The following is a 16,752-nucleotide window of genomic DNA, read 5'->3' on the forward strand; positions in this document are numbered from 1 at the left end:
CCGCTAGGTATATTAACTTTATGGTCAAACCCAGTCGATAGATCAAAATCCAAAGCTAGCATTAAATTGACATAATCGGACCAAAACACGTAGGTCCGTCAACTGCCTATGAATCAATTTCTTCGAGGGTACATACCTATCCACGTGGATCTTTATAAATTAGCAAAGGGTAAAAAGCGTGCCTTCAAGCGTTTTTTTCACAATTACTACTGGCAACAGTCTAACACAATAAATTAATTTAGCTCTAGCGTAGTAGTCACTATTATTATTAACGTTTATTCCCGTGGTGCTTCCCCCTTCCAGTTCTTTGACTTTCGGTCACTGCAACCTTGTGCTGTCTCCCGCTTTATATGGGGAGGGAATCTGGAATTCTTCCTACTCCTCCTATTTCCTTCTGATTAATTTCGTTGCGGGTCCCAAGACAGCTTTAGCATGTCCCTCGGGCTCCCTGAGATCATATCAAAGGGTTTTCGTGGTTGGATACCGCTGTCAATCCTGGCGACACAGGAGATACAGTGGTGGGAATGTGTGGTGGGCCAAAGCCCGTTTAAAAAAAAGGGTAAAAAGTATTAGGTAAATAAATACAGATAACAAAATATACATTATTTATTGCCGTTGTTAGTCTGTATCGGCAAATCTGTTAACCCTTGCGGTATCGTTCCTTTGCGGGAGAATCCCAAAGCGGCTTTGAGCACACATAATCCGGCCTCTATGGTCTTTTTCCTGTCGGAGTCGTTGCCCAGCGCGGGGTTTATTTCGACTAAATCGAAGGCTCTCAGGCGGCCGGTGGCGTGGATAATCTCCATTAATTTCACCGCCTCCCTCAACGTCAGTCCGCCTCGCACTGTGAAATGTAATTTGTTTGTTTTAATGCCTGGAATTGGATGGGCTAAAGCCTTTTTTGTCGATACTAAAAGAGCAACCGGTAAGGACGCTAAAAAGTTTTTAGACACACGAAAGTAAGTATTTATGTAGCAGGAATGCAAACTAATATTATAAATCCGAAAGTGTGTCTGGCTTCACGTTTACTTGGAATTGGCACTTGGAATCGAAGGACCGATGAAATCTGGTATGCGATAGGTATTTTCATTTCCATAAAAGCATATAGGATAGTTTTTATCCTGAACGGGTCCGCGCCGACCCCTCACAGCGCCTGTGTGCGGAACCCATTGTGCACTGTGATTATCAACTAGGTCCTGACGTCATCATTGTGGGCGGGGCTTAAGTCAGTACACTTTCAGCGTTTGTCAGGTGCACACGTAACGAAACTCCCAATGATTACAACACCTCCTCTTAGTATTAGCTCCGTGGCGAAACCTATAAAGTGCCTCTTTTTTTTACAAAATTAACAAAATATTGGTCTAAAATTGGTCTGAGTTGCGGCGGTACATGTTTGTACTTATCTATACTCCACTATAAATAAAATTAATATATTGAGTAAGTGTAACAAAAATAATAGATATTTTCGATAGCGGCGGCGCCCCTTATATTGTCTTGGCGCCTGTGTGTGCCGCAATTTCACACCATAAACTATATAGAATGCTAGTGCTTCGCACATTGGGGCGGCGCGGCCCTGATGCTAAAAAGATGTTCCTGCGTGAGCTACGCGAATTTCGGCTCAGCGATTTTGTCGCCAACATGTAGATGTTGATACTATTATCTTAATGTTATAAACATTAAAAGAGCACCTACTTAGGGATTTTGCCGCGGAGCACTTTTTTACGCTGCGTGGCGTGGGGTCCACCCGAGACCATGGCCTAGAAAGCACCCGCAACGCCGGAAAATTGAAAAGTCCGCGACAAAATCCGCAATATGTGACTGCTCAAACTATGAAGTAAGAACATTAATATTCGCGTAAATCTAATGCCCGCGCCGCACCTGCGTAGTGCTTCGTGCTTAATACGATATTATAGATCTTGCAATCTACGAGCGCGCGGCGCCCTTAGTTGTTGAGTGACCATATCTACACACGCGTACATGGCTCGCTCGCTGCTGACTGCTCCACAGATTACTAGTATATATTGCTCCGTCAGGTACGCACACTAACGAAAATGTCTATAATATTACAATTACAACTACAAATAAAGGCTACGCGCATTCGTAGATTGCAAGAACTATACCATTGAACGATCTGCGTGTATCGTCCAATGGTATCATCTCATAGCACGCGAAGCTTCGTACGATAGACGCATGCGGCCGCGGCATTATAAATCATTACAACATTCAACATTGTTGCAAAATATACCTGGAGTGCCCGTGCTGGGTGCTTCGAGCGCGTCCAAGGAATCGATGTCGAAGCTGACGTGAATGGGTTTGTTGGCGGACGGGTCCAAAACGCGCAGGATGTGATTTATGGACCTCCCTATACCGTATCTGAAAATATAATCAGTGGATTCATAATATATTTACGTTCCTTCCGTCTCTGAGATTCATAAAATATTTACAGCGATATCACAAACTTCTATATTAATTTATGATCACGGAAAACGTATGCTTACATTACTTCGAATTGAGATTTATTCTCGTGAATCTTTTGTTGAGGAATTTTATACGAGTTGTATTTTGTATGACGAAAGTTCTGAGGATATGTTCAGATGTAGCCTGCAGGTATTTTTACTAGCAGTAAAGTATAAAAGTGTAATTATGTACTAGGTACGTAGGCCGATCACCAAACGGTTAATTTTAGTATAATGCAAAGATTTTTGTTCTGTTTCTTTCTCAATTCTTTTTCATGCATATTTTTTGTAGGTTTTATAACACCCTTTATCTTACTCTTCAATGTCTTCCATGGTGAAACAAGGCACATTATGTTTCTGTATAGCGAGTCTTTCGTACGCGTCCACCGATCTCAGTCCCACGTAGCCAAGGCTCTTGATAGATAGTCTGTAAAACAAGTCAATTTAATAAGGCACAGTCAAGATCTTATAGTTCTATGCTAATGTTATGAAGAGGAAACGATTGTTCGCATCGTAAAGGCTACGAAACTTCTGGTCCCATTTCGATGAAAGGCACAGATAGAGAACACAAAGTACATATTCCACTTTAAAAAAGTTTTCGAGAACTTTTTGAAGATTGCACCTAACTTTTATGCGGAGTGCTGAGGTTATAAAATTTAATTTAGACAATGAAATATCAACTAATCTACATTACTTAAGAGTCCGTATACGAAATTTTTCCGATTTCGCTGATTAACAGACGTGATTTAACAGTTAAAATACAGTATTTCTATAAGTTTTAATGCACAACATGTAAGATCATTTCAATTATAAGTTGGAGCTAGATTTTTGTTTTTTTTAAGTATTTTTAAATAATCCAACTCAAACCTCAAAAAGTTTTGTGATTTTTGCTGTAAAAGGTTTAGAATATCACCTGTTTATGGATTGTATTGACGTCTTAACGGTATGAAATACAATGTACTGTTGAGAAAGTCGTCTATACAATGTTGGAATTACTTTTTACCACTTTAATATGAAATAGTTGAGTAAAAAAATATGTAACTCGGCAAAATTTTAGAGAAAATGGGCAAAGAATTGCTGTTTATTTCGGCATCTTGGAGCTGTAATTCATAAAAAGAAAACGACAGAAATAATCTATAGATAAAATTCTATCCAATTCGAGAAAAAAGAAAAAAAAAAAGAAAAGCAAATTGTGCCAAAAAACACGATTCAAAACAACCTAATTCTCACATTAGCCTTGCGGCGAGTAATATAATGTGAGATTTAGGTTATTTTGAATCGTGTTTTTTGGCACAATTTGTTTTTTTTTTTCTATTTTGCTCGAATTGGATAGAATTTTATCTATATATAAGTAGATTATTTCTGTCGTTTCCTTCAAAATTTCGGCAAAATTTCGTATACGGACTCTTAAGGTGAATAGTAAAGCAAAATGCGTTTTAGACGTCTTTTTGGCGATGTTTTACAGCTAAATTACAGATCGGGAAATACAGAAGTTTTGTGTAATTAGAAAGTGTATCTTGAAATATATTGTCGTGAACGATATTTTTGGTGATCTTTATTCAGTTATCAGAAAATATATTTTTAAATCGCGTAAGATGTATATTTTAGGATGGGTTTTTTTTTTGGTTTAGCTAATCCGTTTATAATGAATCTTTGCATACATGTTTCTTTATTTTTTATCTTGTTGATCGCGAACCATTTGCGATAAACAGTATTGCAAAATAGAAGTTTTATCATCAAACTCTTTAGTGCCTACTGTAAATCAAACTCCACTAGTAAATGTAGTAAAGCATTTGCTCATAAAATTTAACAGGCGTAAATTAGTTACAGAATGCGTCGTTGTCAACTCGAGATATGTACAACTGAGCGCGGCGTTGCCGTTCCGCGCACACGGCACAAGCAGTGCGTGCTCTTCTTTTGATTAGTCTCACTTTGACAATTTACCGGCTTTAAGTTTTAACAGTTTGCACTTTTCGATTTTGAAAAAAGTGAAAAATAATATTATGATCATGTGATCATCAGATGCATTTACAACAGTCTATTATTTATCGGACATTGTAATGTAAATTGTTACGTAAATGTATAGCATACAGAATAGTTTATCACAGAGACTTCAAACAATTATTTTTTACTGTTACACTATTATACCTACATAACTATAGGATGTTTAAAAAATGTTTGCCATACATGGAGATAATATGCCATAGCTTCAGGGAAGGTTCAGTATTGTCAAAGGAAGCCGTAAAATTAAAAAAAAATACTTTTAATCACGGACGTAAAAAAAATACGGACGGATCGCCATTAAGAAATGAGTGAAGCACCCTTAATAAGCCCAGGCGATCATATGTACACATCTTGCACAAACACTCGCACTGTAATAAGCCGATCGTACCGCCATTACGCAATTATACTGCATCGCGGTGACACGTCTTTGTCATTCAGAAATAAAAATAAATATGCCATCTTGTGTTGTAAAATGGTGCAAGAATAATACAACCTTACACAAAAACATCAAGGAATGATATTTCATAGGTAAGATAACATATTTTTAAAGTATTTTGATAAAATAATGTAAATATTAATTCAACTTCAACAGGTCAGTAATGTCCATAACAAAGTGGGGAAATTTTCCCCAAACCGGGGAAAATTTTAAATTATTTTTAAATAATCAAATAATTAATTTTATTGTCTTTTATTATTGACCAGTAATTAGGCAGGAATACAATAATAGGGGTGTAGACAGTAAACGAAATCTAATACAAATTATTCTTTTTTTGAGAGTTAGTATTATAGAATTACCGAAAATGGACATATTTTACTCAATAACTTTATAATATTTTTTATATTTGATAAGTGATTTTTTTAATTGAAATATGAGTGTATTTATTTTTTATACATATTTTTAGGTGTAACAAAATACTTATGTACTATCAGAGAAGTTGATTCCTATGCAAATTGGGGACATAAGTAGTTTGGTTGCGTTACGTCAAACCCAGCCGACAGATCACAATTAACATTGAATTGACATAAGTATTCGACCAAATAACGTTGGTCTGTCAATTGCATAGGAATCAACTTCCTTGATGGTACATCTGTAAAATAAATATATTTCCTAAAAAATAGTCTACACCCCTATTAATTTCTTAATTTACAAAAGTGGATATAATTGTTGTTTGACGACCTCTGTGGCTCAGTGGGTGGGCTGTCGGTAGCTCAAGCCGGGGGTCGCGGGTTCGAATCCTGCCGACGGAACAAAAAGTTTTCAAAGTTCCTGGGTCACGGGTGTGTATTAAATATGTGTATCATATAATAAAAATCTTAAATATATGTATAGTATAACAGTATTAAATATATTTCCGTTGTCTGGTACCCGTAACACAAGTCCTTCAGGTACTTAGCACGGGGTCAGACTGACGTGGTGTGAAGCGTCCATAGATAAAATTGTTGTCTTAGATTTCCTTCAGTAGTAGGGGAGGGAAGGTGCTATTTGTGTAGTCACCCGAGCGTCATTGAGACCTAGTAGGAATGAAAATATTGAATGGACCTCTAGACCAGGAATAAATTTAACACCATGTTAGGTGATTTGATTTGACGATAGCGCATGGTAGAACTCTCGATAGCTCTAACAGGCCGTTAACTGATTTAACAAGCCATTATTTATTTAAAATTACTTGATTGTTTGATGAAACGGGTTACGGGACTTAAGTATCTTATATCTTTTCGTATACAGGTTTCTTATATAGGTTTCGGGGGCGATAAATCTGTCTAGCTAGGAATTATTTTTAGAAAATGTCATTTTATTCGTGTTTTATCGAATACCGAGCAAAGCTCGGTCAAATAGCTAGTAATAATTTTATTATTGTAAATGTTTGTACATAATCATTATTACTAATAATGTTATGTAAATAATATACTTCTCTGTACGTAATATGTGTTTTTTTTCTATCTATAGTGTCATAAAAATAATATTTTCATTATGACATCTTTAACAACCGCTTACATTTCTGAAGCGAAAAAAACATAAAAATATGTTTAAGTATAAAAAATACATTTAACTTGTCTGAGTTTACAAAATAAAATTTATGATTTATATGGCAACCCTCATATCACGCACACGTCCTACACGGGCGGCCATAACTAGGCTTCACTCATGATTAGAGAAGGTTACGTCCGTACTTTTTTTAAGTCCGTGCTTTTAATGAACTTTTTAGGGTTCTGTAGTCAACAAGGAACCCTTATAATTTCGGTCTGTCCGTCTGTCTGTCTGTCTGTCCGCAGTCTTGCTCAAAGACTATAGGACTTACAAAGCTGTAATTTGGCATTAAGACCGAGCTCCCTTTTTTTGCTGTGTTTTCTAATAAGTATTACGATCCCGGAAGACGATGAAACACAAATGAAATTGAGATTTATTTAATGATTGTATATTTATCTGATACTTGCCTAACGGAAAACACGATTCACTTATTTTGACTCTATAGTTTCATTTTTCGAAATTATGAATTTTTCTGGGTTTTTCAACAAATATCTGTTACACTTATTGAGTTACTATCATTCAATAACTTGCACTACTACAATCACACACTATATAAAAGATTAACTAAAGGAAATATTAGAATTGTATTTAATTTTTAAGTAATCAATAATCACCAAAAACATTTTTGGGACTAGCGAAATTTACTTTCGTGCTATAATGCGCCGGACCGTTGTTACGCGATATTGTTCACTATTAGCTACAGCGCAAAATACATTTCATCATCATTTAATATACCTTCATGTGTATACGCATCAGACAATGCATTGATTTTCAAATTGTTTTTATTCACAAAATTTTTATTTTTGTAATCCTGTAGGATCCAAGGTAGGATAGTTGAAATTGATGCAACCGAAGGACAAAATTTAGAAGAGTCATTACATCAGATTAATGATAACACGGATTCAAATGTCCAGTAAGAAATATTATTATTATCTTTTAACGTAAATATTAATTATTGATTATATTAAAAACAAAAAGCCAGACTGGAGGGAGTAGTAGTATTTTTTTTTTGTCAGCACAATCAGCTGCCAGAATTAGTGGATCCTAGATATCCGAGAAAAATACCTATTAGGGACCCACAGTATATAACAGAGACTGTTACAAGAAAAAATGAAAAAAAAGTCAGAAAAAAGAAAATTAGTCCCCCACCATTCAAGCCAACAAGCCCCATTGCCCAAAGGGAAAAAAAAATAACTTAATAATTCTCAAATTTACTCGAATACAAAAATTCCTGTCCTGTCCAATATCCGGAAGTCCAATATTTTGGAGCAACCCCAGATGGCACTGTAGATGACGACACTATAGTAGAAATAAAGTGCCCAAAATGTTGTTACAATGTTGGTGTAGAAAAAGCCATAAATGATAAACAATTAACGTTTTATAAAAAAAAACCAAAGGCGGGTTACAAATAAATAAAAACCACGCATGGTTCTACCAAATACAGGGCCAGCTTCATGTAACCAGAAGCAAAAAATGCATTTTTGGTATATGGTCTTCAAAAAACATTCCAGTTAAAACGGAAATAATCTATCGTGATGAGGAATTCTGGGAAACAAAAATGGAGAAAAAGCTGAAAGACTTCTATATGGATTGCACTTCTATATGGTTTTTATTTTTTTGTAACAAATAAAAACCACGCATGGTTCTACCAAATAAAGGGCCAGCTTCATGTAACCAGAAGCAAAAAATGCATTTTTGGTATATGGTCTTCCAAAAACATTCCAGTTAAAACGAAAATAATCTATCGTGATGAGGAATTCTTGGAAACAAAAATGGAGAAAAAGCTGAAAGACTTCTATATGGATTGCACTTCTATATGGTTTTTATTTTTTTGTAATAAATAAAAACCACGCATGGTTCTACCAAATAAAGGGCCAGCTTCATGTAACCAGAAGCAAAAAATGCATTTTTGGTATATAGTCTGGCAAAAACTTTCCAGTTAAAACGGAAATAATCCATCGTGATGAGGAATTCTGGGAAACAAAAATGTAGAAAAAGCTGAAAGACTTCTATATCAGTGGCAAAAAATGAAACATTCATCTCCGCGTCTTCTCCCCTGAAACCTCCCCCACTCCAAATATCATGAAAATCGTTTGAGCCGTATTCGAGATACATATAATACGGGACATACATAAAATACGGGTTAAAAGGGGATAAAATAAAAAAGTATTCTATGTACATATTTATTTTATTTAATTAATTCGAAAAAAAAAAACAAGTAGTCTCTGTTTATTATTACTCTGCCCACCTCTGCAAAATAAATTGCTAAATGCTACATCTAGCGGAAATATTATGTAACTTACCGTAGCAACCTACACCTCCTACTGCTACATTGATTCATAAACAGATGGCGCTCCGCGTCAAACGTCCAAGGTCATTTGCTTAGATATTCGTCTTAATAACAAACATAATAATTAAACCAGCTAGTTATAAGGATAAAGGAATAAATCTCCCTAATAAATAAATCATGACTCACAGTCTGAGGATATTATGTCTCTCAGGTAATTTGTTATTCCGAAATGTTTTCACATAAAGTACCGTGTATTTTGCTAGAAATTTCTGTTTGCACTTCATGTTCGAAACATGAAGCATTTTAAATTCTAATGACGAGTGTATCTTAACTTTGAAACAGTTTTGGTATTTACTGCTGTACCTTGAGTTAATGTTTCTTGTAAACTTAATCGACGGAGAGCTGGCGAACAAATCGGTCATGACTCATGTGGCTTCAGCTGTATTAAAATTTAAAACTCCGTTAGCTACTTCCCTGAACAACCTTTTCTGATATGCGTGCTGGTAGGCCGTGGGCGGTGGGTGTGGGTTTAGTGGGGTGGGGAAAAAATGGCAAAAAATGTAGGTTTAATTTTTTTCCAAACAGTTGCTCGGTACTTCCTATGCACCCAAATTTTTTTAAATCAATCGGGTGGTGTGAAGGAGTTGCCAGCGTTAATTAAAAGTAGGAAAATTATTATTGTTCATGTGAGTTCAGCGTACTAACTAATCTCGCGTCAGAAAAAAAGACAACACATTTAATTTTTAAGGATATGGATGCTGTTTCGTGTCTTTTGTGTACCTATCTCCAAGGGTTTGGCGCCGCTGTCGATCCACGTCCACACTAGAGAGGCCGAGGGAATGTTTGGTTTGTGAACAGTGGCCTGTAAAGGTTTACTATCACTTACTTGGGCACCTGCCAGTCCATAGTAGGTAGGTATGGCCAGTAATCCGCCAGCTCCTTTACCAGGAGAGCCACGGGCATGCCGTGTACGGAGCCCGAGCCCGAAGTCTTGTTGGTGTTGATGTCCGCATGCGCGTCCACCCAGATGAGAATCATGTCCTCGTTAACAGCGTAGTGGCCGTCCACGGTACCTTAAAAATAGTCAAATCTAGAACGACCACCTTTTTGAAAGTCGCTTTATAACCCAATCAACATAGAAAACCATACATACATAGAGAACATAAACGCCTACAGGCTGATCACAGATTGTCTGACAACTTGTAAGATGATCCATGCGCCGGATGGGCATGTAAAAAGTCGGTCCTGCGCCTGATCTCTCGCCAGTCGTGTCGGTCTATCGTCCTACTGGGGTTTGAGAGTAAAAGGAATAGAGAGTGCTCTTGTGTACTGCGCACACACTTGAGCACTATAAAATTACTCCTGGTTTCAATGAAACCGGACACCGTCACCGAAATATTGTTGTCTCGGTCTGGCACATTCAAAAAGTTACATGACAGATAAAGACAGCGGACCAAGATACCCTGAAATACGATGCGAAATAATAAACGCTGCGTGCTGCGTTTCAATGTAAAAATATGTGCAACAATACCTTTATAGATGTTATCCGTGTTATTTTAGTGCACTATCGTCAAAGTTTTAATGGAATCCAGATAAAACACACCAGTAAGGGGCGATTTCACCAAAGAAATGGAACGCGTTCAAAGCACTCTGAACCGGTTCAAAACGTATAAACGCGATTATAACATCGAAATGCATTTCACCAGCATAAACTGAACGCGTTCACAACAAATCCGAGTTTTATCTTCTGAACGACCAAAGTCCGAAGTTTAACGTCATAAAACCCGTTCAAGCCCTGTCATGGCGGAACGAAAAACATAGACAAAATAAATGTCAAGATAGCAGTTTTGACACATACGTTTGTTAGTTTACGTATTGTTTCTTGCTATTTTGTAGTTAAATTAACGTGAAAAGGCTTTAAAATGATGAAAACATGTAAAATAATCGCGTGACGTCAGGTAAACTTAGATTTAATAATCGCGATCAAAAGAAGTTTGTGAAATCCAATCGAAACAAAACGAGATTTATGTCGCAGCATGAACGCGTTCAATGGGAACTAAGTTTTATAAAACTAAGTTTTATGTGTATTTGGTGAAATCCCACCTTAGTTACGTGCCTCGATTTACAAACAACTTTAACGGCGAACAGTGTTGAGGTAACGAAAAAAATTATTGCTAAATAAATTCACCATTTTGAAAACGGACGGAAATGTATTTGGGGACGTTTTTATCACATATTTTAATAATTTACACCTACGTACTACTCCATACAACTGTAATAAATCATGATAATTATAATAATAAATAATAATTGCTATAAATAATGCTAAAATATAAAACAAAGACTACTTATGTACCTATAAAAAACTAAATCTAAGTCAGAGGCTGCGGGCGGCCTACGTACTTACATTATGCTTGCATTATACATACTTACCTACTTACCTTTCGTTAATTTTATTAATATTACGTACGTTAAAAGAAAAAAATATTGTATGAAAAAAGTCTGAGATTAGCCTGACTAAGATTATAATGGATATAATATACTTAACTCATTCAACCATTACTAAGACTGCCTGTTCAATCAGGGTAAGTTATTAACTCGTACCCGAAAAACCGACTTCATACTTTACAAGATTAAAATCTAGTCTCACCGACTCCAATAGAATGGTCTCCGCCTATGGTGATGGCTATCCGTCCGTCCCGCAACACGGTGGCCACCTTCTCCGACAGGTTCCTGTTGCAGGCGGAGACCAGGGACAGGTGTTTCATGTTGTCCACGTCCACCGGCTCCCCCTGAGCTGGGACCTCTACGTCTCCGTAGTCCTTCACGTCCAGGCCCTCTGAAAAACATGCGATATGGTCATAATATTATGTAATTAATTATAATATTGTATAATTTACTAACAATATGGATTTTTGTGATTTGAAATAAATAGTTGTTATTATTATTATAATATGTGGTTAAAACTAATTAACCCTAATTCTTCGTTTTAAAATTAGACCTTCAAACCTTACGTTTTAAACAAATCGTCACGATAATGTCACGAAAGTATACATTTTTTGAGAGTTTTGACTACCTACCTAATGGAGGGATACTTTGTACTTTTATAATATCGAGACTACATTGACTTTTTCACCAATACAGGCCATGCAGATAGTAAATATAGATGCCAATTTGGTCGACGTCGATTATTCTAATACTGCGCAATCATGATGCCAATGCTGGTTACCTATCATGGGCCAACGTGAGGGTGATAATACGATTATAATCCATACGTTTTTTTTTAAATGCGAAAGAGTCTGCCTGACCTAATATTTTTATAGAAGATTATCTTCTACATAGCTTTAAAACTCATATTTTCCTAATATCTCGGCGTCGATAGAGAAATATTTATATTGACATACCGATCTCCCTCAGCTGTTCCACTAGCCCCGCCGTCCGGAGCGCGGCGGGCGCGACGCTCACTCCATATTTTTTCTGACCTTTCTCAAACGGAACTCCAATAATGCCAACTTTATTCACTTTCCCGCTAATGTTCCTCGCAAACGTTCTGAAGACGTTCATTTTTAACAGTTTTATATTCCGTCTAAATACTGTCTTAATACTTAAGAATGTTGTATCACCAACGTCATGATAATACTACGAATAGATTTGGAGTGAACTGTTTTGTTCTGATATCGCCAAGTCAAAAGGTTAACATTTATCTTAAACTTAATTATGATGTTCAGATAATTGACACTGATAACAAATGAAGATATTTTGGGTCTTCTCTGCACCAAGCGTCTCCAAAACTGTTATTTTCTAAACTTACTTTGTTTATATTCTGTACAATTTACATATTATTATGTAACACTATTGTGACATACGTGGGAGAGCCATGCTTCTACGTTCCACGTGAAATACCACGTTCTCACAGAAAACCGCGTGAAACAGCACTTGCGCTGTGTTTCGCCGAGTGAGTGAGTTTACCGGAGGCCCAATCCCATACCCTATTCCCTTCCCTATCCACCCCTATTCCTTTCCCTTCCCATCCCTACCCTCCCTTATTACCCTATTCCCTCTTAAAAGACCGGCAACGCACCTGCAGCTCTTCTGATGCTGCGAGTGTCCATGGGCGACGGAAGTTGCTTTCCATCAGGTGACTCGTTTGCTCGTTTGCCCCCTTATTTCATAAAAAAATTATATACTTATGTTAGTAATGTGGAATTGTGTCAGTTTGTCTATTAACTTTTCACACTTTACTCCTAAACCGATTTGCATGAAATTTGTATGGTGATACCTTAAGATTTAAGACTTTAATCCATCGATCGTGGAAAAAACAGACACAATAGCTTATCTATTGATAACGCGGCCGCATGTGGCCGCTTGGGAGTTGAAAGACAGAGTACTTTTTATCTGCCGAAAATTACGTATGGTTAGAGCGATAAACTCAGACTGAGTTAACGAAGTTGCAGGTAAAAGGTCTCATGTCATACTGTACTATCTCAGATATTCTACTTAAACTAGATTATATGTATTTGGCGATATTCCTAGACCAAAACAGTATATAGGACGTACATACATAGATTCATACACTCGGCACATAGACAAGCTGCATTCGATAGGTTCGAGAGCATAATAAATTGAAGACATAAGTGGAAGAAACAGGTAAGTAACAGTTAAAAAAAATGCCGTTTTTTTGCATAAATGGAGGCATTAGGGCCGGGAAAATGATTTAAAATAAAAAATGTTAATTTTATGTATAGCCAGATATGTTAGTATTATAAAGTAGGTAAGTTACAAGATTTGTTTAAATTATATGGAAAATAATGTATCAGTTATAAAATTATAAAATGTTCGTTATCTGGTTCTTCCATTCACGTCTTTAATTATTCTTTTAATAAAAATAAATGTTATCTCAAGCACAAGCACTAAGCGACGCGTTATATCAAATCCCTAACATTTAATATCTAACTAGGCCGAGTCTATCGAATGCAGCTTGTCTAAGCGCCATAATCGTGAGGATTACTAGCAGTAGCACAACAATCGATGCACGTAATCTGTCGTCGGCGGTGTAATCTCGGTCTTCAGATATTCCTGTGATCATTACGGCGGCTTTCCTTTATCTGGGCTTCGTCCTATATTATTTTGCATTGTTCCGAATATTCAGTATCCACAAAGAAGAATATAGGTAAGACGGAAATTGTACTTAAAATTTACATACGAGCTACTTTTACAGTAAACTCTATATTACGTGGGAGAGACATGCTTCGGCACGAATGGGCCGGCTCGACCGGAGAAATACCACGTTCTCACAGAAAACCGGCGTGAAACAGAAAGTTCGCCGAGTGAGTGAGTTTACCGGAGGCCCAATCCCATACCCTATTCCCTTCCCTATCCTCCCCTATTCCTTTCCCTTCCCATCCCTACCCTCCCTTATTACCCTATTCCCTCTTAAAATGCCGGCAACGCACCTACAGCTCTTCTGATACTGCGAGTGTCCATGGGCGACGGAAGTCGCTTTCCATCAGGTGACCCGTTTGCTCGTTTGCCCCCTTCTTTCATAAAAAAAAAATGGGCGACGGAAGGTGACCCGTTTGCTCGTTTGCCCCCTTATTTCATAAAAAAAAAAATTAATGAACAACAATAATAAACAAACACACCCTAAAGTATTATTACTTCGTTTTGTTACACACTGTATAGCGAGTACTGTAAATTATAATTCATACTGTGATATAATAAAGCAACATTTCATACAGTCAATTTTCACGCAGTCACAATTATAATATAAACCTGGCACCTGGAACTAAATTGGGTGGTGTGCTCTATCTATCTGAGTAGCTTCTTACGTGCGCCGCTTGGACTAGAATATAGGCCGGGAGGTTAATAATTTAATACTGCCTCCGGTGCTATGAATATAAAAGACCCTTGAATTTAAATTCAGAGGCCAGAGATTAATACACGCTTCATTAATTTCCAAATTATTTCGATAGTGATTTACGTAATTTGTGAAGTATCATTTTTTAATTTCAAGGCTCATTTTTAAATGCATGATGCATCGCTTTTATAAAATATTACTTAGTATTCGAAAAAATATGTTTTTTTCATAAACATTCAGTTCTTGAAAATGTTATTGAAAGTTTCCCGTCATAATTTTCCTTTTCCAAGACGTTTAGTATAAACTATACCTACCGATAATAATTTGCACGTATATAAATCTTATATCTTTAAACGAGCAATATATATATATATATATATATATGTGGGATAATTATTAATTAAGTATTAACTTTTTAATTTGTATTCTATTGTCTATGTACAGCAGCCCGGATAAGTGATGACTTGGCAGAGGTGACACTTGTCAGATGTGAGTAGAGTTGTCAGTAGTAAAAGCAAGATGAATGAGATGTTTTTTTCGATTGTGATACAAAAATAAAGTTAGTGAGAATTTAAAACGTTTTTGCATTGGATTGAGCCTCATCCCACATCTTTTTGGGGGCTCGTCCGGGATGGAGTAAAATCTGATGTGAAACGGAAGACGCAAGACGGATTAAGTTAGATACAGAATTCTATTAAAATGGTAGCTTTTGGAAATTTGGATTAAATATTTATTCTTGAAGACGAAAGACTAAATGACCCCAGATAAGCCATCATTTTGCACGACTGCCAGAAGAAGACGCAATTTAAATAGAGATTCTAGTTTGAAGAGTTCTAGCTTTATTGTAACAATGCCACCGAAAAAAGACGATAAACACGAAACCGAAGACGAAGAAGAAATAGAATGTGAGGTAACGATTTCGTTCAAGGATTTAGAAAAGTCTATGACTATTTTTACCGGAGATGACACCTATCCTATTGAGACTTTTATTGATGAGTTTGAAGATACTGCGCAGATTATGAAATGGACAAAAGTCGAAAAACTGATCTATGCGAAGCGACTGTTAGATGGAACAGCAAAGTTATTTTTACGTTCTTTGGGAAGAGTCAAAGATTATTCCAGTCTTAAGAAGGCACTTAAAGAAGAGTTTGGACCAAAGATCAACAGTGCAGTAGTACATAAAAAGCTTGCTTCTCGTAAGATGAAAAATGACGAGACATATCAGCAGTACTTCTTGTCTATGAAAGAGTTGGCGCTTCACGGCAAGGTCGAAGATGCTGCCCTAATTGAGTATGTGATAGATGGTATTCGTGACCTGGATGCAAATAAAGTTATTTTATATGGCGCCTCGGATATCAAAGAATTTCGCAAAAAGTTGGAAATCTACAGCGAGTTCCAAAAGAAGATTTCTAATAAGCCTGCAAACTTTACTAGTGATGTCCAACCATCTAGAAACACATCATTTGGAAAGAAGAATCGCGTCCATAGATGCTACAACTGCGGAGACGTAGATCATGTCTCATCCAACTGCTCAAAAGGAGTCAAGTGTTTTAAATGCAATGACTTTGGACATAAAGCTACTGAATGTTCCAAACCGGCGAAGACACTAAACATTCAAAGTAAAAACGATGACGAGAAAGTTCCTTACAAGAAGATAAAGATTAACGGCCAACACGCTTTAGCTCTGATTGACACCGGAAGTGACATTAACCTTATTACGAAATCGCAATTCGAGAAAATTAAAGAAAATGTAAAAGACTACAAAAATAAAACAACGTGCATAACTGGTATAGCAAAGAACGAAGTTTATACAGAAGGAATGTTTGTAGCTAATGTTCAGATTGATCAATGTTACGCAGATATCAAGTTGCACGTAGTCCAAGACAATGAGATACCAGTTAATATCATAATAGGTAATCCCATTTTACACGATTTTAAAGTTTGTTTTACTTCAGAAGGAATTTTTATGGAAAAGATTAGTCACCTTACGCTTTTAGTAGAAGAAAATGACAAAGACGATGCTGATAAGCAAATGGGTGAAACAGACAACGCTGCTGAGAAACTGGACCAGCAAAAACGGGGTTCCGAAGATGAAGAGGACCTTGAAGAGCAGAAT

At 36.6% G+C, this 16,752-nt stretch overlaps 1 protein-coding gene across 1 annotated transcript; it reads right to left on the reverse strand.

Annotated features, from left to right (window-relative positions):
- Positions 1 to 592: 592 nt before the first annotated feature.
- On the reverse strand, positions 593 to 12,416 carry LOC121729357 (arginase-1). Its single transcript, XM_042117836.1, has 6 exons — positions 12,184 to 12,416; positions 11,430 to 11,618; positions 9,666 to 9,852; positions 2,773 to 2,883; positions 2,246 to 2,373; positions 593 to 844 (listed from the first exon to the last, which is right to left on the reverse strand). The coding sequence occupies exons 1-6, from the start codon at positions 12,341 to 12,343 to the stop codon at positions 603 to 605; spliced, it is 1,017 nt and encodes a 338-aa protein (XP_041973770.1). The 5' UTR covers positions 12,344 to 12,416; the 3' UTR covers positions 593 to 602.
- Positions 12,417 to 16,752: the final 4,336 nt, after the last annotated feature.

Source organism: Aricia agestis, chromosome 8 (assembly GCF_905147365.1).
Source record: "Aricia agestis chromosome 8, ilAriAges1.1, whole genome shotgun sequence".
NCBI lineage: Eukaryota > Metazoa > Arthropoda > Insecta > Lepidoptera > Lycaenidae > Aricia > Aricia agestis.